This window comes from Pestalotiopsis fici (assembly GCF_000516985.1).
Source record: "Pestalotiopsis fici W106-1 unplaced genomic scaffold PFICI_Scf_1, whole genome shotgun sequence".
In the NCBI taxonomy this organism is placed as follows: Eukaryota; Fungi; Ascomycota; class Sordariomycetes; order Amphisphaeriales; family Sporocadaceae; genus Pestalotiopsis; species Pestalotiopsis fici.
The window spans coordinates 1,272,357-1,291,600 of NW_006917091.1; the positions used below are offsets into that span (position 1 = coordinate 1,272,357).

The 19,244-nt window shown below is 47.7% G+C and overlaps 8 protein-coding genes across 8 annotated transcripts; 6 read left to right on the plus strand and 2 right to left on the minus strand.

The window, feature by feature from the left end:
* Positions 1 to 1,828: 1,828 nt before the first annotated feature.
* PFICI_00397 (uncharacterized protein) lies at positions 1,829 to 3,214 on the plus strand (the record flags this gene model as incomplete). The annotated part of the gene is made up of 1 exon (XM_007828978.1): positions 1,829 to 3,214. The coding sequence occupies one exon, from the start codon at positions 1,829 to 1,831 to the stop codon at positions 3,212 to 3,214; it is 1,386 nt and encodes a 461-aa protein (XP_007827169.1).
* A 108-nt stretch (positions 3,215 to 3,322) lies between these two features.
* On the plus strand, positions 3,323 to 3,802 carry PFICI_00398 (uncharacterized protein; the record flags this gene model as incomplete). Its single annotated transcript, XM_007828979.1, has 2 exons — positions 3,323 to 3,340; positions 3,371 to 3,802. The coding sequence occupies 2 exons, from the start codon at positions 3,323 to 3,325 to the stop codon at positions 3,800 to 3,802; spliced, it is 450 nt and encodes a 149-aa protein (XP_007827170.1).
* A 468-nt stretch (positions 3,803 to 4,270) lies between these two features.
* Positions 4,271 to 5,243, minus strand: PFICI_00399 (uncharacterized protein; the record flags this gene model as incomplete). The annotated part of the gene is made up of 4 exons (XM_007828980.1): positions 4,271 to 4,304; positions 4,384 to 4,634; positions 4,681 to 4,913; positions 4,967 to 5,243. The coding sequence occupies 4 exons, from the start codon at positions 5,241 to 5,243 to the stop codon at positions 4,271 to 4,273; spliced, it is 795 nt and encodes a 264-aa protein (XP_007827171.1).
* A 488-nt stretch (positions 5,244 to 5,731) lies between these two features.
* Positions 5,732 to 5,951, plus strand: PFICI_00400 (uncharacterized protein; the record flags this gene model as incomplete). Its single annotated transcript, XM_007828981.1, has 2 exons — positions 5,732 to 5,748; positions 5,798 to 5,951. 2 exons carry the CDS (start codon positions 5,732 to 5,734, stop codon positions 5,949 to 5,951), a joined length of 171 nt encoding a protein of 56 aa, XP_007827172.1.
* Positions 5,952 to 6,675: 724 nt separating this feature from the next.
* PFICI_00401 (uncharacterized protein) lies at positions 6,676 to 7,242 on the plus strand (the record flags this gene model as incomplete). The annotated part of the gene is made up of 1 exon (XM_007828982.1): positions 6,676 to 7,242. One exon carries the CDS (start codon positions 6,676 to 6,678, stop codon positions 7,240 to 7,242), a length of 567 nt encoding a protein of 188 aa, XP_007827173.1.
* A 1,315-nt stretch (positions 7,243 to 8,557) lies between these two features.
* Positions 8,558 to 10,423, plus strand: PFICI_00402 (uncharacterized protein; the record flags this gene model as incomplete). The annotated part of the gene is made up of 1 exon (XM_007828983.1): positions 8,558 to 10,423. The coding sequence occupies one exon, from the start codon at positions 8,558 to 8,560 to the stop codon at positions 10,421 to 10,423; it is 1,866 nt and encodes a 621-aa protein (XP_007827174.1).
* Positions 10,424 to 12,150: 1,727 nt separating this feature from the next.
* PFICI_00403 (uncharacterized protein) lies at positions 12,151 to 13,691 on the plus strand (the record flags this gene model as incomplete). Its single annotated transcript, XM_007828984.1, has 2 exons — positions 12,151 to 13,262; positions 13,325 to 13,691. 2 exons carry the CDS (start codon positions 12,151 to 12,153, stop codon positions 13,689 to 13,691), a joined length of 1,479 nt encoding a protein of 492 aa, XP_007827175.1.
* Positions 13,692 to 15,260: 1,569 nt separating this feature from the next.
* On the minus strand, positions 15,261 to 18,272 carry PFICI_00404 (uncharacterized protein; the record flags this gene model as incomplete). The annotated part of the gene is made up of 5 exons (XM_007828985.1): positions 15,261 to 15,341; positions 15,391 to 16,027; positions 16,176 to 16,258; positions 16,307 to 17,253; positions 17,306 to 18,272. The coding sequence occupies 5 exons, from the start codon at positions 18,270 to 18,272 to the stop codon at positions 15,261 to 15,263; spliced, it is 2,715 nt and encodes a 904-aa protein (XP_007827176.1).
* Positions 18,273 to 19,244: the final 972 nt, after the last annotated feature.

Here is a 19,244-nt window from a genome sequence, read left to right on the forward strand (position 1 = left end):
TCCGTCATCTAGCCTAAAGTACATGTTATATAATCTGGTCCAGTGTTTGATTTGATCATATACCTCCTTCATCCTTCAAGTCTCCTGAGAATTCGGGTGGCTGAAATAATCCGCGATGTGGCCGTTTTTCGGTGCAGCCACTTTTTTTTTTTTTTTTTTTGGCAAAGCGGGGTTGGGCAACGAGAGATACAGTCCCTGTCAGGCGCAGCACAGACGTTGCGACGAATGATCAAGACATTTGAGATAGCGATATATTGCCACATTTTCCTTAGAGATCACAATGAAAGATTTATTCTAAGAAGTAGCAGCTTGGAAGTCGTCAATCCCATGCGTCCTCCCAGAAAACCAGCCACCAAAGTTGAGCAACACCAATTACCGTGATGTATAGCAGGGCCCGAGATAGTGGCGGGAACCAGATCTAGTTAGCTGACATTTCAGCTCGGCACATCTTCACCCCGCTATAAGGATCTTTCAGCTTCAGCATGCCGCTGCAGCATCCCGGGCTCCCGGGTCGCACTGCTGACATGCTTATCAACAATAGTTTTACATCTTCGCAGAGATCTTTTATATGTAGATAGGAAGAAAACCAGTTCAGTACGTTATTTAGTATCCTCGCTCTAGAATTCCAACTTGCTTCCAAGCAGCCCTTATATGTGGTTGGTATTCCCGTGGCGCGAAATGAACGGTAGACTGCAAAATGCTTGAATGTCTTGTAGTCTCTGTATGATTTTTTACCTTTCCCGCCCTTGCCTAGCTGTCGCATCGACTGATACCAGATCATCCCCACCGTTTCCCAGGAGGGATGGCCAACTGATGTGCAAGCAAGATAGAAAGCATGGTTTGGAATACCTGAGTTGCGATGGATACCGTAGTCATCTCCTTTGTCTGAGTCATCATAGTTGCTCATATGACTGGGTTGGTCATAGTTTTCTGGCGTTCTCAGACTCCGGAGGCCGTGTTGATCAGGCCAATGCACGCCACTCCCAAATACCCAATTAGCCGAACTAGGGTCACGTTGATCGAGTTTCCAATGTTTAAGCATGATGCCGAAACAGTCAGCCAGGGACTCCTCCAACGCCCCAGACTCACCACCGCCCGGCAGATCAGTCGTTTTCGAAATGACTACCAAGTTAAGATTTTGTTAGCTTTGGCTTGCAAGAAGAACAACGGTTAACTTACTCGCATGAGTACATTCATGGCCCACGACATCCAGTAGCGTCAGGAAAGGTTGATCACCACGCCACTCTAGATCCCTCGGTCTTTCAAATAACAGACAACCATGACCATCCTGCCAATCTGAGATGTACTCAGCACCATCCTGCCAATCTGAGATGGACCCAGCACCATTTTCTTCTTCCGAACCATCTTCTTCCTCCTTAGTCTCGTGGATGAAGCTATGAGGGGGCCAGAAACCGTGAAAGCTTCCTCTCAGGCCGAAACAGTCATGATAGAAAACATAGACGTCTTGCAATATTTCGGCATGCAATTGGTATATGTCCAGAGGTCTTCCATGAGTTGTCGTGAAGTGAAGCGAGTTCTTATGGTACAGGCGAATCATCTAATCACGGCAAAGCTTGAAAAGAGCATTCAACTATTCCAAGAGGCACTTAATCTCACGTTAGAAGATCATCCAACCCGTGTACTTCGACTCCTCAACCTTGGAATCGCATACAGCGACATATATGGGAGAACAGAGGCAGACACAGACCTTGATATGTCCATTGAGCGATATCGCGAGGCACTTGACCTTCCGACAATAGATGCTTATCGAGTACTTCTCCTTCAAGGTTTATGAGGTGGATATGCCGACAGATATGTGAGGACGGGAATGGTCGCGGATATTGAAGTAGCAATCCAACAGCATGAAGAAGCGCTCCATCTCACGCCAGATGATCATCCAGGTCGAAAGGATCATCTTTTCAATATAGGGAATGACTTCGCTCAGAAATATCAGAAAACAGGGTTCCTGGAAGACCTGGAAATGGCTCTTCAGAGAACCCAAGAAGCGCTTGACGTCATGTCAAAAGATCACGCGGATCGAGCTCGTCGTCTCGAGGGTCATGGATCCGTCTACAACCTCAAATACGAGAAAACAAAGGCGATGCCCGATTTTGAAGCGGCTATTCGGCACTACCAGGACGCCCTCCATCATCGCGTATCGCCTCTCAGACATCGAATATTATCTGGGGAAAAGCTAGTCACCCTATACGCCGATGCTCATGATTGGCAATCCGCATACCACACCGCTGATGTGACAATTTCTTTGATACCAGCCTTGACGTCGCGCTCCCTTCAGACCTCGGACAAACAAGATCTAATAGAGGAGAATAGTCATCTAGCTTCAGATGCATTTGCTGTTGCTTTGAAAGCAGATCAATCGCTTCATGACGCATGGCGGCTCCTCGAGCTTGGTCGCGGCACAATCGTCGGCTCTTTACACGAGATGCGCACGGATATCTCTGAGCTATATCAACAGCACCCCACCATCGCGACAGAATTCACAGAGCTTCGCGATCAACCGGGTGCTCCGAAGGAATCAATGCAGGCTATCCAACGTTACGAGATGGCACAGAGATTCGACAATGTGATCGAAGAGATTAGACGTCTCCCAGGATTCGATCGGTTTCTTCTAGCCCCTACCGAGGATGAGATAAAGGCTGCTGCAGCCGATGGCCCGATTGTTATCGTGAACGCTAGCAGTTACGGCTGCGACGCACTCATCATCAAAGATACATCGATCAAGGCTATGCCACTCTCTCGTGCGCGATATGACGATGTATGTATCCGAGCAGAGACCCTCGCTAGTCCCGAGTCGTTGGAACTAGACCCACTGGAATGGTTTTGGGAAGTGGTTGCTAGTCCGATTCTGGAAGCATTGGGAATGCTCGAAACGCCCGTGGGTAACTGGCCGCACATATGGTGGATTCCCACCGGGCTTTTTGCCAAATTCCCCCTACACGCTGCGGGACGACACGACGGATTCTCCGATGGGGTCCTAGATCGGGTTATCTCGTCATACAGCTCTTCTATCAAAGTCCTGATCCAAAGCCGACGAAACCGATCAAAGCCTGCCGTATCACCGAAGTCAGGCAGCATAGTATTGCTAGGCATGGAAGAAACGCCGGGGCAAAGTCGTCTACAATTCGTTCCAGAAGAGATTGAGCGGCTAGAAGGGCTTCATACGTCGACACTATTGCGGATAATTCGTCCTTGACCTCTTCACCAAGACGTTCTCACTGCTGCACGTGATTGTGAGATCTTTCACTTTGCAGGCCATGGCTGTTCCGATACAAAAGACCCATCGAAAAGCTCCTTACTTCTCATGGATGGACCACTCACGGTTACGTCCTTATTCGAGACCAATCTTTAGAGTTGCAAACCATTCCTAGCGTACCTTTCGGCTTGTAGCACAGGGCAGGTCCGACACGATGAGCTTGTGGACGAAGGAATCCATCCCACAGGTGCATGTCAGCTCGCTGGATTTCAGCACGTTATTGACACCCTGTGGGAGGTCAACGACAAGTCCTGTGTAGAGGTGAAAATGACGACGTACCAATGGATTCAAAATCACGCCATGACCGATGCCGCGGTGAGCGAAGGGCTTCATCGGGCATGTAGAGAGCTACGAGGACGATGGATGACGGAGAACTCCTCCCGGGCAGCGTTGAGGCGCAGGGAGTGTGAGCCAATTGTGGGGCGCCAGTCACGGTCAATTCAAGACAATATGAGAGAAGCGAGGGATGTAGAGGCGGACGACGATGTGCCTCTTTATTGGGTTCCTTATGTTCATTTCGGTATCTAGATCATTATTACCCAGCCACATAAGACTCAACTCGTTGGCAGAAAAGAAACAAAGACACTCTGTTCTTGATCAATAACTAAGTGCTGTTGTTAATATCACTTCTTGGAGCTGTCTGTCCGTTTCGCCAATCCGATGGAAATTTTTGTTTTTTTTTTCTGTTCGTGGCAGTTTTCAGAGGTGCTGCAGTCGTGCTATTCAATCCCCAGCCTGGTATAACTTTGAGCATGAACCAGTGGTGTAGCTGAAATCATTTGTTTTCATGGTAGCCAAGTAAGTCTCAACAGAAATTGGGCTGTTGTATTTACATCTTTGCTGGAGACGCGCAACAGCCGCCCGGACCAGCATGACAGAATACGAGCTATGGATTGGCATGACCTTCAAGTGTCCATACACAGCCCCATTTGCCATAACTTTCTGGATCAAATAATTCATTCTCCAGTCCGAAACCCCATAACACTTCAAAGCTTCTCATTCTGTATTGGGCTCGTATTTGACACGAACACTGTTAGAACAGTTGCATATCTGTCACTTTTGTCAACTGTTTGATTCTCCCGCCCGGATCGAAAGGATTCGAAACATACGTTGCACCTGCTACAACTAGTTCCAATGTCCTCGATTGGGTAAGCTCGGAGATGACCAAGAGATATAGTATCGTAGAAAGAACAATGACGGTCATTCGAGCAGAGACCGCGACGATCGAATTGCATAGGACCACTGGCATGAGCAGGAGAACCGTGATCAAACATAACAGCAGTGTCCTAGCAGCTCGGCGAATATGAGACCCTGAGTAGATATATACATTTGGATCGTTAGAGACGTCATGAAAATGACTCTACCTATGTTGTTAGCTTGATATGTCATCCGCGTCTGGCTCTTACCTTTCGGAAATTGCGATCAAATCGGATGAGTTTATCCTCTATCCAAGCTTCAAATTGTGCTATTGCATTGTCGCGAGGCGGAGCCAAAGTTATCAGTTCTCGATGCGAAAGATATGCGGCTTCCTCTCTGGCCAGACATCCGTTCCCGTCCAACCAATTCTGCAAGCTCTCAACATCTCGGTGCTGAGCTTTGCCAAGACTAAGTATCCGGGTTGTTCTTTCGACGAAATCATCTGTTCACTGTTAGCCGAAACTTGAAATTAATGTCAGTAATAACATCAGATACCGTAATCAGAAAGGCATGTTTCAATATCCGAGAGAACGGAAATACGATCCACATTCCGGTCGCATCGGCTCTTCCCAAGAAACAGAAGAGATGCTTCGTTACGATCGACCTCTTCGAGCTTTTGCTCGAGCATAGAAAGTCGATCTTGTTTAAGCAGCAAGAGTCGAGCTCGGAGCTGGTCAAAGCGTCGACAAAGGAAGTAGGGGCTATAGGCAGACAGGAGCGCAGTGAAACGGGGATATCCGGATGGGTAATTCTCGACTTGCTGTGTTAGCATATTTGCCCTTGGAGGAGGGGTTGGTGGAGAAGAATACTCTTTTTCGTTTGCGTTTTGTTTGCAACTCCAGTCTGCGACTGCGTGAAAAGCGGAAGATACGATCGCATGCCTGCCATCCGATTTGTAATAATTGTAACAAGTCAAAGGAGGCTCTTTCGAGACAATTCTCGTCACATTCGAGCACATGGGCCACCAGGTCAAATATGACTTGGGCAGTGGCAAGGCAGTGGATGGTACTATATGCACCAAAGATGTAAGCAAGATGCGGGGGTGAGGATCATTACAGAACGTGCAGTATTGGGCGTAATTTAATCAGTCTCGCATTGCGCGGGTAGTACATGAATTCAGTAAGGCTTATTCGCAATCATGATTATATAAACAAGTCATCACAGCATATCGTCTTTTCAAGCTTCGATGATTCTCCTTCTCCTTCCTTTCTTTCTCTCTCTCGCATCGCCTGCACCAATTGACATTTACCACCCCTACGAATGGCTGACTCAGAACCGTAAGTGATGACGTGCTACACCCATGATACCAAGGACTAAAATCAATAGCGAGAGTCCAAGGACCTCCTTCGATGAGGACGACGAGAGTCCAAGGACCTCCTTCGATGAGGACGACAAGCGTCCATACGTGACAGCTTATGGATACGTGACAGCTTATGTTGAAGTAAATTCAAATTTCGCATTCTGGAAACGACTGTACTAAGTTATTCTAGGCACCGAAATTCAGGGTTGGGGACGATGTGTATCTCGTGCAGTCTGGATCTCGCAGCGGGCCTTACGTAGTCGCATCCATCTTTGCGGGGAAATGTACTCTGAGCCTGGCAAATGGTACGCCTGTATGCAATGGCCAAGAGATTGATGTAATTTATATAGAAGCTGCCTAATGCTCTTATGTCGGGCGTCAATAGTCCGAAAATTTATGCCTTACGCCCCAGCCAGAGCCTTACCTTTTCGTCCTCTCGGTATTCTTATTGGGCTAGAGCCTTTCCCGCCCGGCTCAGTACGTGATAACCGAGCATACTGCATGCATGGCTTCAATAGTCTAGCATTATGCACGAGCCCCTCCGTCTAAGCCTCGTTTCCTGTCGAACCATGATACTGTCGTGTCGCAAAGCCATCATATTCTACAGTGTGTTTTGTAGCCAATGCAGACTTTGCTGCGAGCATAGATATATCCTTTTAGGACCTAGCAGTCATCCACACTGGCTCGAACAGGGTGGATGGCAAAAGCTGAAAGCCAAGCATGCTTGCGGAAATATCCAATTCTTTTGGAGGATTGTCTTCCGGATCCAGAAGATTGGCATACAGCCTTGAGGAGCCGATGTCTGGATGCATATGTTGGCGCAGAAAGAATTACGTCTCCATTTCGTGTTGTGTTGAATGAAGACAGGCATTACAAAATTTTAAATGAGCTTGGTCAAGAAATCATGAATCTCCCTAGCATGCCACAAGCAAAAATTCACGCCGGCCAGGTTGGTGCTATCTTGGAACATCTGACTCGGTTTAGGTTCGCCAGAGATCTTGCCAACGACTCCAGTACAGACCCTTTCTGTGAGTCTTTCGATGTTCGTATCCGTGCTGGTGGAATCGATGTCAGTCCGGGCAATCTATTGGAAGTGAAAGATAGTATATCGGTGGAAGTGGTCATCAGAAATAAGAGTGAACAGCCTGTCTTCGCCTTTATCTATAATCTTGGCCCGTTGTGGCAAGTGCAAGATATATACCATGGCATTATTGTCATGCCACAGGGTGTCAAAAGAAAGAAACTCAAATTGAAGGTACCAATCCAAATGAAAGAAAATGGACGTAGCTCCTGCGAGGACATTTTCAAGGTGATCCTCACCTCACAACCCACATCCTTCGATATGTTGGAGCTGCCCACACTCGGTGAACAAAGCATATCGAAAAAGCTTGACAGATCGGACCAAAAAGCCGGTGGTGCAACGGAAGAGTGGGCTTCAATGAACTTTCTTTTCCGAACTATTATCTCATAGAGTTTACAAAAGCTTTTAGATTAGAGGCAAATTTGGCTGGGGCTTGAGTTCAATACTCGCCTTCGCAAATAAATGAACAAATATCTCAATGTCCGTGTCTTGTCAGCCCCTCCTCACAGCTGCCTATGTGCAACCAGCGGGTCATGATCTCGCTGTTGACAGCGGTCGTTGGCGCACCCGATGATAAACTCCATGAGCTCGGGTCTGTGGGATACCACACCGCCGCCATCTGCATCTAGCTCGTAATAATCGAGGTGCGGGAGAGCATTGAAACTATCGTAATCGTAGCATCCAGCTTAGTTCTTTTTTACAATGAGGATAGGATGCATATTCGATATATTATCCTTTTATATTTGGACATAATTATCGAAAAATAGTAATAGCCAAAACCACAGGTCTTAGTAGCATAATGTATGCCATACTGAATGCCTAGTGCAATAGTCATTTTCGCTTATCTTCACGACATGAAGGTGCCGCCATAGCTTAGTACGCTACCGGGACAGACGATGCCGATTCTGGCTGGGTTGCAAAGAGTATATTAGTAGCCCGTGCACGAGTCCTCAGTACCCTGCAATACTTTGCTAAGCTTGTGGCTGACTTTGACACTAGCTTGGCAAAACTTCTTTCGAAATTTGAGGGCATTACCGCAACAGGCAAACCAAGACTGCGTATTCAAGAATATTATATCATGTTTCCGCATTGTTAGGTGCTTATTACAAATGCAAGCTATAGTTGTGCTGTTTGATGATTAAAGCCTTGCAGTGCCCCCCAGAGTGGCTGAGTAGTGTGGCAGTGATATGTTGACAAGGGTCATCGTGACTTTTTGTTAACACATTAATTCCATAAATGAAGACCATATTCACATAGTTTTATACTTTATTTTTGACGTCGGCGGAATTATTTGGCGGGTTTAAGAAATTATTCATAGAGGAATTATAAAGTGAAGAAAATCTAATCTAAGTGATTGCATTGCATCAAGTCTCTTCTGAACAATGTGGATGCAAGCGGCCGAACTGGGGCACCGCTCCAACCCACGAACATGCCCGTAAACTATTAATACATCCCTGCAAGTAAAGATATGATAGTACTGCGCCGCACGCGCCGCACACAGTGCTGCCTCTCCAAAGTACATCAAATTTGCAGGCTACCCTCTGCTCATTTGGTTTTAGATACACAAAGCAACGTTATTCTTCATTTCATAATTCTAATCGCTGTCCCGTACAGAATGATACGCGGATCAAGAGGGCCTGACGCAGCTAGTACGACGAGCCAATACGTACGTCTTGGACAGCACAATGCGGACGCTAGTGTGGAGATGACCAGTCTACCGAAAAGTCCAGACGGATACTTGATGGCATCACATGTCGTTCCGAGTGATTCACATGAGGATCTTGACGCGGCTGGAAACACGGAAATATACTCAACGACGGCAGCACCTCAATGCCAGATAGACCAGGATGGCGAGGTTGGCTTGGGCTTGATTGCAAAATGGCTCCCTTTTCTCGCGCTTGTACCCACGACAATCCTGAGTATCGTGCTATTCGCAGGCAATGCACACAATTGGGTGGCTCCGGATTCTACATACAGTTTCATCAGCACCAACCGGACTGTGTCTCAAGTCGCTGTTCAGGTGATAGCGTACACCCTCGGAATGCTGAATACGTCGGTGGTGTGCCGACTTCTGCAGTACATTACTCGGAAGCGTCTCTCAACGAGATCAATATCGCTTGATTCTCTGCGCTTCTGGACTGGGATACAGTCACAAAAGCTCCTCACCAATATACCTGTTTACATGTCGACTTCGCTCGCCTTTTTCTGCTTGTTGAGCGTTGGGCCCTCGGCAGTGTGGACTGGTGCCTTGACACCAATAGAAATCATCTCAAATCGCAGCGCAGTCTTGTCTGTTCCTAACTATTCCAACACAAGTATGCTGGTCTACAATTGGGGTGAACGGTTCGGTTCCTATTCTCGACAGTCAGACCAGGGGCTGTTTACATACAACGTGGGCGAACAATATATGCCACACCTTATGAATAGCTTGGCAACGGCAACCACGGTGGACGGTTCCGCCAGAGTTCATTCCAAGCTCGACAATACCGGGTTTTCCTATATTGGCCGCTCCCATGGTGTTGGGGCTCCGATTGGTCTCGTCGATGATGCGCTCAGCATAACGCCCCATGCGACTGGTTACACGTACATTGAGAGCGGGTACAAGGCTCATGTTGATTGCATATACAATTCCAGCGCAGACTTCAGTCTGCAATGCCAGGACTCCTCCTATTATGTTGTCTGCGCTGCAAAAGGATATCTTCCAAACAGTCTGCCAGGGCAACAGGAATCCCTGGACTATATGGGCTATTCATCGTCGCCCATAGCGGCCATTGGTGTCACGTCCAATCCAGCGCAGCCAAGAAGAATGCTCGCCACGGCCACGGGCACAGACTATGAGCAGTTGAATAATATCCAGTGCGAATGGGAGTTCACGCCATCACAATTCAGTGTTTCGACGAGCTTTGCGGCCAAGAACATAAGCGTAACACTAGTACCTCAGGACCTGACCTCCACTCCAGAAGCAGTAGACGATTTTGAACCAAAGGGAAACCTCACGTTTCTTGCTAATTGGCAATTCAACCTCATGTCGTCGGATCTCTCGAGCTTGTATTCATCGTTTCTCGGAAAATCCATCAATGCCAATATCGAAAATTACAGGTTTGCGCACGCTAGCAATAGTACGCAGCCGGAGCTCAGCGACGAAGAGGCGACACTTGGTGGTCTCGAGGCTGCACTTGAAGCCGTCATGGATGACCTCCTGCTTGGGTACGCGGGAGCACAATTAATGGTACCCAACGTTTCGTCCGACGTCGACGCTCATCTGCTCACGCGAGCTGTCAAATTTGGGCAGACAAGCTGGATCGTGGCCATATTCGCGTTCAACATTGTATTACTGGTTTGGACCATTGTCGAGGCTACGAGAACCTGGGGCTGGAAAGGGCTTACAATATTTGACTTTACGGACCCAGCCGCACTGGTTTTGGGGACAGCCAAAGCTAGCAAGTGCTCATGTAACAAGAATCTCTCGGAAAGTCATGATAAAGGGTACCACTTATCGGGCAGTGATCCGGATGGCAAAATTAGGATTGCACAAAGGGGTTCATCTCTAGTTATTTGTAGCCCCAGCTAATATGCCACCTGGTTACATTAATGACAAATTACGAGGGAATGATCACTCGACGGTTCTTGCTGCATGTAATGCGGTGCACATTACAGTCGCGCTCCATTGGTCAAGCCCATGTTCATGTGACCAGAGCAGATATGTCCCACTGGTTGAAATGACTACGAGCACCAAATCCAACATTCAAGATTCAAATTACATAATATTCTCATTGGTACCTCACTTCAATGTTGTCGAGGAAGAAGCTAAGATCGTTCGGATCGAAGCTTTCAACCTAATAGTTCTTTGGGGTCTTGGTAAATCAATCACGGTCTTTCTCGCCATACCGGATAGCTACTTGATGTTTCATTCAAGTCAATATGTATTTATCGTCCATGACTGATTGTTCTCTCTCGCTACAAGGTTGGCACGGGTCATGCAATTGGTCGTATCATGCACACCTTGAGCGCATCGACATAACTCTGATTGCTATGATTCGACAGATCTACTATCACCATTTTCTGACGCTTCCATTACCGGCTCGTATTTCTCGCCAACTGGATTGAATTGGGCGTGATGCCAGTGGAAAATATTGCGATGAGGAGAAAATCGGAAGCATGGGTAGAATAGGCTATGGTCTGACTCTTCCGCACACCCCCGCGGCCCCCGCAGCACACCTGCGTTTCTATAGCTATTCGGCATTCATCAAGTGCGGTTCAACAGATAACTTATTTTCACCTGAGCCAACGTGAAGGAGGATGTAATCAAGTGAGCGTAAGAGATATGTCTGGGTTGATTTGTTTGATTTATGAAAGAGAGGTGCTGAAGAGTGTACTATATACCCGAACAGGTGATCTGCGGTGGGTACTGACTGTGTCAGTCCAAATATACCTAAAGCCCGAGTGGGCTGCTCAAGTATGTGTACACGGTGATCACGGAAGAAGTTGAAGCGAGTTAAATGATTGAATGAATCTATGAAGCTATAAGTCACGAAGATGTGATGATCTAGCTGAATCTCTAGTCTACTGATGGCAACACGAAGCTGCGAAAGGCTGGTGAAGGAGTAAATAGCGGAACAGCCGTAGTGGCTGGTGGGGGCATTGTATTAGTGCTTCCTTAGGCACCACGCCTGGCACGCGACAATTTAATGAAGTGATGGCGCCGGCATACAAAGTAGACCTTGAGGTCGGCGCACCCTTCCACAAACGCTCTTATTTCTTCTCGAATATCAGATAGAAGAAGAAGGTCTAGGCGAAATATGGCCATTCTTCTGTGAAGCGTGCACCTCGTCAAAACTAAAGGCGCGGGACATAGATCAATACATCATAAAATTGACACCCATGTCAGACCAGTTTAAACTACAATAGGAAAGCACTACCCTTGATCAACACAAATATGTTATTCTCGTTCCACTGACCTTCGAAGCCACTCTGCAGCAGACGGGGACAGGCTCTCAATACATATAGCCACGGTGTGAGCGGTACCCAGCCACCTTAAATCGACAATCTCGGCTTAGGCCAAGGTGGCGGTGCCTTGTGTCGGCAATTTCCCTTCGGGTTCCTATTGGGTGCTGCATGCAGCGAACTCGTTATGTGTAAAAACTTCCCCGCTTTATCATCTGGCTCCATAGCCTGTCGTTCCAATTCTCAGCAGAAGTATACATCTATGTGGCAGTCCGAAAGGAATATGTCTCTGGCATAAAATATTTATTGTTGCTATTATCTCATCTTCAAACGTACCCAAAGTTTGAGGAAGCCATGTCCGATTCATTCCAGTACAAATACAGACCACTAAGGCAGCCAGATGCTATCCGCCTTTGCAGAATCTTGCCGCACTCTGATGCTGCATCGTCCATCCACATCAGCTTGTCTTCATATCATCTGTCCAATCCAACTCTCAATTTTACAGCCCTTTCGTACACATGGGGCGATCCATCGGACAAAACACCAATTTCTGTCGGAGGCAGCGAAGCCTTCTTGCAGGTTCCTCGATCAGCGAGTGAGGCGTTAACGGTCCTGCGGCTCCACGGGAAGAAGACGCTCTTTTGGATTGATGCAATATGCATTGACCAAAACAATCTACAGGAGAAGACTTCTCAAGTACGGATCATGGGTCGCATATTCGCCAGGGCATTTTGTACTACGATCTATCTTGGACCACATACCAAGAGTAGCCAGATTGTCTTCCAAGACGTCATTGAAGCAATGAATCTTCCCAAAGTCAAGAACCCGAAGAGACAGAGGATGGTACGAGATCGAGATCCACCAAATGCCGCCGTCGTTCAAGGTCTGGAAGATTTAATCCAACGACCGTGGTTCCAGCGAGTTTGGGTGCTCCAGGAAGTCTATTTGAGCCAAAACATCTGGGTCCTGTGCGGGGACACTATGGTCCCACAAGAAATGCTTCGAGATTGCTTCTTTGGATATTCTAAAAACAATCTCGTCACAAAGCAAAACGTCCCATTTGCCTTTAGGATAAATGAACCAATTTGGGGTATTTCCTCTCGTCTTTCGTGGTCTGATCTTTGGGGATGCCTATATTGGACGAGAGGCTCTTTGGCAACCGACTCAAGAGATAGATTGTTCGCCCTGAGAGCCCTTTTTGCGCCACTGGAAGCAAATGATACCGATTCATTTATGGCTGAATTCGATAAAATGATCAATTACGAGAAATCCTTGGAGGAGGTCTTCGAAACGCTCGCCTTGACCTTACTTCGATTCATTGGATTATGGCTTTTAGTTGGAGCCAGGCATGAGCACAACCGCCAAATGCCATCATGGGTACCAGATTGGTCTCAGAACCTTCCTCTTGCTGGAGATTTCTTCGTAGACCTGGGACAGAACGAACTTTTTGGACGGCAAGTAAACAGGTAAGCCCACCACCATGGAGCGATAATAAGCAACAATCCAAAAGATACTAAATGAAACCCAGGGCGACATATATAGACTATCAGCTTCTAGACCAACGTATATTAATTGTTCAAGGTTGGCGTTGCGGTCAAATCCAGGAGATGGGCAAAACGTATATTTTTGCTGATCTCGAAGACGCGGATCGCCAAATCTCTCACCTTATTAGCCTCATCACCATTGATCAATCTAGCGAGACTATTCAAAGGGAGACTTCGAACATTGCTGAGGTTGGATTGAGTCAAGGCATACTGAAAGGTTTGGTTCCTGCATCCCAGCAAACCTGCCCCACAATCATTCTAAGACCTTATTCTAGTGTTGCGACAGATGGAAACAACCCAGTTATTGATGCTGTTAACTCAGAATTCCAAATCATTGGGGGAGCTCAATGACATTCGATCGAATGTTGAGAATCTCAAATATACAAAAGACGCACTTCAGAGTTGTCGAATCGCCCTATGTGGGCCGTCGTTTATTGCCATCGCTCCTTGCTCCGCAATGGAAGGCGATATCCTAGTTGTCATTAAAGGTGCTCCTTCGCCTTGCCTTCTACGACCATTATCCAAAGGCACTTGGTCTGTCGTCAGCGGTAATTGCTTTGCAGCGTGCCTGGACTCATCGATACCATTGAATGAACACAATGCATATGGTGATTATTATTGCGGACAAGAGACGTGGGAAATTCTGACAGATAATTTGGGTGAGCCGGAGGTTTTTCATCTATCTTAGGACTTGCTTAGATATGCTATATTTGAATTACTTTGATATACACTAGTTTAATTCATGTTTCATGCCTTCAATTTCAATGAAATATAAGCTTATTCAAATAATCCCGGTTAATCCCTAAAAGTCCCCGTGTGTTTATTCATATATTATAACATTAAATAATATGCTTAGGCACGCCCTGGTGTATGGGGCTTATCATTTACCATCTGACAATTAGGAGAGATCTTAAATCTGGTGCAAACCTTCTGGTCTAATAGATTTATCACGGACCCGACGGATCTCCTAGATGGCCCCAAGAAGCCCGTACTTGGGACAGGAGTGTTCGATCGAAAGCAGCCCGACAGTGATGCAATAAATCCAGACAAAAGCTATATATCCATGAAGGGGCTTGAGGCAACTTGGATTCCACATGAAGGTGAGTCGGAACCGATTGCGAATTCTTGTTTCCGTGCTGACATCAGTCACCCAAGGAAGTCGCTTCATGTTCAAGCAGATTATGATCTTGATTTGCGCAGTCCTTCTTGCGCGGAAGTCTGGAATAGATTTGTCAGCAGAATTCATCGAGTTCGGTTCTCATGGGGTGGCTTGGGCGCTCAGGAAATATGGTACAAGCTTTCGGACCTGAGTTCAGTTCAGATCATTCATGGTGTCTTTGAGGTCGAGATAATGAGAGAAAGTCTATGGCCGTCAGAATAGAGGTAGGAAAAACTCATACAAGACTAGCGCTAATCATGCCACGACTGCCTGTGATGTTTCCAAGCAACGGTCCATCCGCCGTGCGTATGCTCCTCCAGCTCCTTCGGTCATTCCTAATTTTATCTGACCACACTCGTGATCATCCCGACAGCAGCATCGATTAGTGGCATGGACTTTCTAATGCAGGTGTTCGTAGCAGCCACCGATGAAGCCCGACGACCATCAAATGGACTCGAAGTGATGAGAAGGAATAAGTACTTCGTCCCCAAAGTTCATACCATTTTTTCTGATGCTGCTCGCCAAAGAACTCTCAGCAGCGGTATCCATCTGGCTTTGGTCGCTTGAGATGCGGCTACAAGTGGTTGCAATATCACCTCTTCAGTCCGAAGACGCATCCCGCCACTATCGCATCGTAATATGCCGAAGATCAACATATTGAAGCGCCGTCTGTTTCCTCGTCTCCATCTCGTGTGGAAGAACATAACCACCACAGTGGGAACAGCTAGGCAAGCCAGGTAGTTGCTGCTCAAATGCATCATTCAATTTCCAATGTACAAACGAGATCGATGATCCGCTACACCGACATGGGTGGGGCCGGCGAGGGGTTTCTTCGCGATGATCTATCCCCAAAGTTTCAGTTGGTGGTACAGCAGTGTCTCGTGAGATCACCTCCCCCCCTCTAGTAACGGTACGGGTTGCACGCTGTCTCGGTCGTATGGGCCGTGGGTGAGGTGTCGTATCGCGAGCTTCATTTTCTTGATGGTCCTTTTTCAGGAAAGAATCCCTTTGCAATAGCTCTTGCAATGGAATCCGGGCTGCTACTGTTTCACACCAGATACGCCAAACACTCGAGGTCAGGGCAAAGTCTGACGGGGTGTATCCTTGCTCATTAGGTCGACAAAGTTCGGATATTGTAGTATATTGCAGTAAAAGCTTCAACCTTTCCTGCAAATATTTTGGTTTGTCGTGGTGACCTTCCAGTACCAGGTGGAATACACCATTGCCATTGTCGTCAACGGCTGCCACGTTAGCTTTGCTGTCCAATAGTCTTCGAATGACAATGTGGCCGAGTTCCCCAGTGATATTGATGTTGTCCAACAATGGCGTTTTACCATATTGGTCCTTGATTTCTAAGCCTGCTCCATGCTTGATGAACAGTGATATCATCTCGGAAATCTCCCAAGCAGGTAATGCCACGTGATACCCAAGTCCGGAAAGATGCAAGCAGCCATCATCGGCTTCTCGATTTTGCCAAGATTCGTCTTCGAGGCAACCTCTTTGAAGTAATTTGGCGACAGTACCAATTCTATCATTTGGCTCAGTGTAATCAACCGCGGCAAGTTCTTCATCTTCAAGTCCACTCATCAGCAACCGCAGAGCGTTCATGCCGTCACTTCACCTTGCCACGTTAGTTGAGTCGGAAGTAAAACATATGCGTAGGGTTACTGTCTTACCTGTCAACCTCACAAGGATCAGTGCCTTCAACAAAGTCAAGCAGGAATTCACAAACACCTAGTTGCATCTGCCTAGACGCAAACTAATCCTCTTAGCAAGTTCATCATTGCATTCTGTCCAAAGTACTTACACTGATCAACGTACTCTCGTCGTCTGCCAAGCGGTCGAACGGGGAGATTATCCGATCGCTAAGAGCAGCTTTCAATGAATCGAGATCACCATTCTCGATCATTTCGAACGCAGAGTCTTCCCATTCAACTGTCCGAAATGTCCTCAAGCAGCGCTCAATATTTTGTCCACACATGGCTCGTTGGAAGATCATGGTGAAGCCAGTGCGATCTCGTTGGTCAGAGCTTGTTGTCGGTATCAAGGTGAAATGCACCAAAAGGCTCAGGTCGCGTTTGCCGTATCTAGTTTGAACCAGGAGATTGCCTTCCGACGTTTTGTATCGTCTTGATTTGTATTGATCTCTCAAATCAGGCGTACGCCGAATGTTTTGTCCGGTATATGCACGCCGTCTTTTGGTGACTATCGAAACTTCGTTGTCGGTTTGCACGTCACTGTGCTTTCTCTTTGGTCTACCCTGAGCCTCTTCCCTTCGTGGGCGCTGCTCTTCTTGTGGTCTCAATATTTCCTGTGCCTTGTCTGGTTTTGATAAGACAGCCTTCATCAAAATGCAGCGAAACTCGTTCCATAGCCAGTGCGAATGCTCACCGCACAAGTCCATCTCATTACCCACTGCAAGATCATGTAGAATGTGTCGCAGTACTGGCATCAATGGTGAAAGAGAATCGTGTATGTCAGGTAGATATTGGGCCCCTCTAGTAATGACCCATTTTTCCAGACTCGCTACAAGGTCAGCGGGCATGCCTAGTGGCATAACGGGATCGCGCGGCCACGTGGCGATGCCCGCTCTTTCGATGGCGTCGGCGTCCGTCACAGTCGAGAAAGGTTCTTTGTGTTGCTGCGGGTGACTCGGTTCATGGAAGGTGACGTTCGGGCTATGTCGAGGAATATAGGTCCCCGCAGAGTCGCCAAGGACGATGCTGCGAGCAGTGACCCGGGTCTGGTTCATTTCTAGATAATGATGTGTAAGCCTTCGTCACAGGATGTTTTCATTCTTACTCACTATCATGAGGCACACTGCGCGTCAGCCGGTCTGGTGTCTTAGGCGGGATTTGGCACAACACTGTCTTTGCGTATGCCGCCGCCATTGCTGCCGCATACGGCTGCCATTCCTTGTTCTTGTGCATATCGCCATAATCGCACACCCCTCTAATGACACCGACCGGAATCTGATTCATTGTCCCAGCCGCCTCCATCTCGAGGCCGATAATGCCATATCTGTCTCGCAACTCATCTCTCCACCGCGCATTTTTTGACAGCTTCTCCCCCGACCCAATCGGCCCGTACCATACCCGAGTTCGCTGGGCGTCTAGACGTCGCGTACGTTCCACGACTTCCTCTGTTCCATCGTCCCTCGCTAGGTATAAGGTGTCATAGTCTTGACCCGGGTCTATAAACGTGCCATTCGCATGCTGTTTATCGCGGATCGTTTCGTAATAAGGCAAGAATATTGCGGCGTCGTTTGGCGCGTGGAGTTTAATGCTGCCTATAGCTGACCGGACGATCGGTTCTGTCATCGCAAGCACGTGGCCGTCTCGAAGCAGGCGGATCCCGCCTTCCGTCTCTTTGCCTAAGTCGTAAGCGATAATTCCAGGGCGTCCGTCTTCGGGCAGGGCAATAAGCACATCGCCCAGCCGAATATCACGCGGTGGGCTATGCTTCAAAGCAGGTAACCCCGCTGCTACGCCGACAAGCAGCCCGAACCAGAGATTTGGGAAGAACTTTTTCATCTGGCTAGCCAGTGCAGCAGCCGATCCCGTGCCATACTCCTGCCCGGCCGGTAGCGTCGCAATAATCACATTATGGCCGCATATACTGCCGCCGTGGAAGACGTAGTTATCGCCCCGGCTGACCGGGAATCGGCCGTGGTGCCGTTTATCGAGCAAATGCAGAGCCGCTCGGGCCTCGATCTCGAGAGGTGCGATCCAGGCCACGGTATAGTCGTCGGGGTCGAGGGTGCCTGCACTCATAGCTCCCACAGCTGCCTGAGGCAGATTTTAGCGTCTACGTTCACCGGCGACTTGCTAGCTTGCTATTCACTGAGCTATACAACGTCCCGAGTCTTGAAATTTGTCTATGCCCAAAGTTCAGATGAACTCGCGTGCTGATATCTGTTCCGTCACCCCTCGTCAGCCGCAGACAGGGGGCCCTGTCTTGACGCTAGCCGGAATCGTGGCCATCCAGAGGTAGTGTGAGAAATGTCGGTATTATCTAAATCGTTTTTGCACGACAGACGAGCTAATAATGGCTCTCCAATGTGTAAGCGAGGACGGAGGAGTTGGAAACTACACTGTAATAAGTATTTAAAGAGACGAGAGCTCGATGGTAGGGTTGTGTTAGAGCAGTTTTATGCTGCGACGAAAAGATGATGGTCTTATCCTACGCGATTATGCGACGCTGCTAGCAAAGAGACCCAACACCAGCGCCTTCCGTATTGAGAGCATGACCATATGCCTCTCATAGGGGGCAGAAATACGCCCTGGAATGATCCCACCTTTCACATGGTGGCATGGTGCCTCTGCGCATCATGGAACCTGCGACTTGTTCTGTAAAGCCAGAGCCTTGCTGATTAGTACTGGTACTTCACGAAAAAACGACGGAAAAGAAGGTTTATGATGGAAAAACGATTATGTCAACTAGCTACGGCCACGAGACTGTTGATTATCAGGCTTTGATGATCGTCAATCTAGATGTGGCAAGTGTAGCAAAAGGTTGATGAACTACAGAGGGCGGAAGGCTGTAGCAGCTGCGGGGGAAATTAGGTACTAGTAGCTAGGGTGGTGCCTAGCACCTAACATGTTCTGTAAAAGATATGATAGGTATGGGTGATAGTTGTTGTACTCGTTGAGTTGTTCACATCCAACAAAGGTTGGATGGTCAAAGAGATATACATGTGTGCAGAAGCGCTCTACTTATTCCTGCACTTTGACAAATCACAGTCC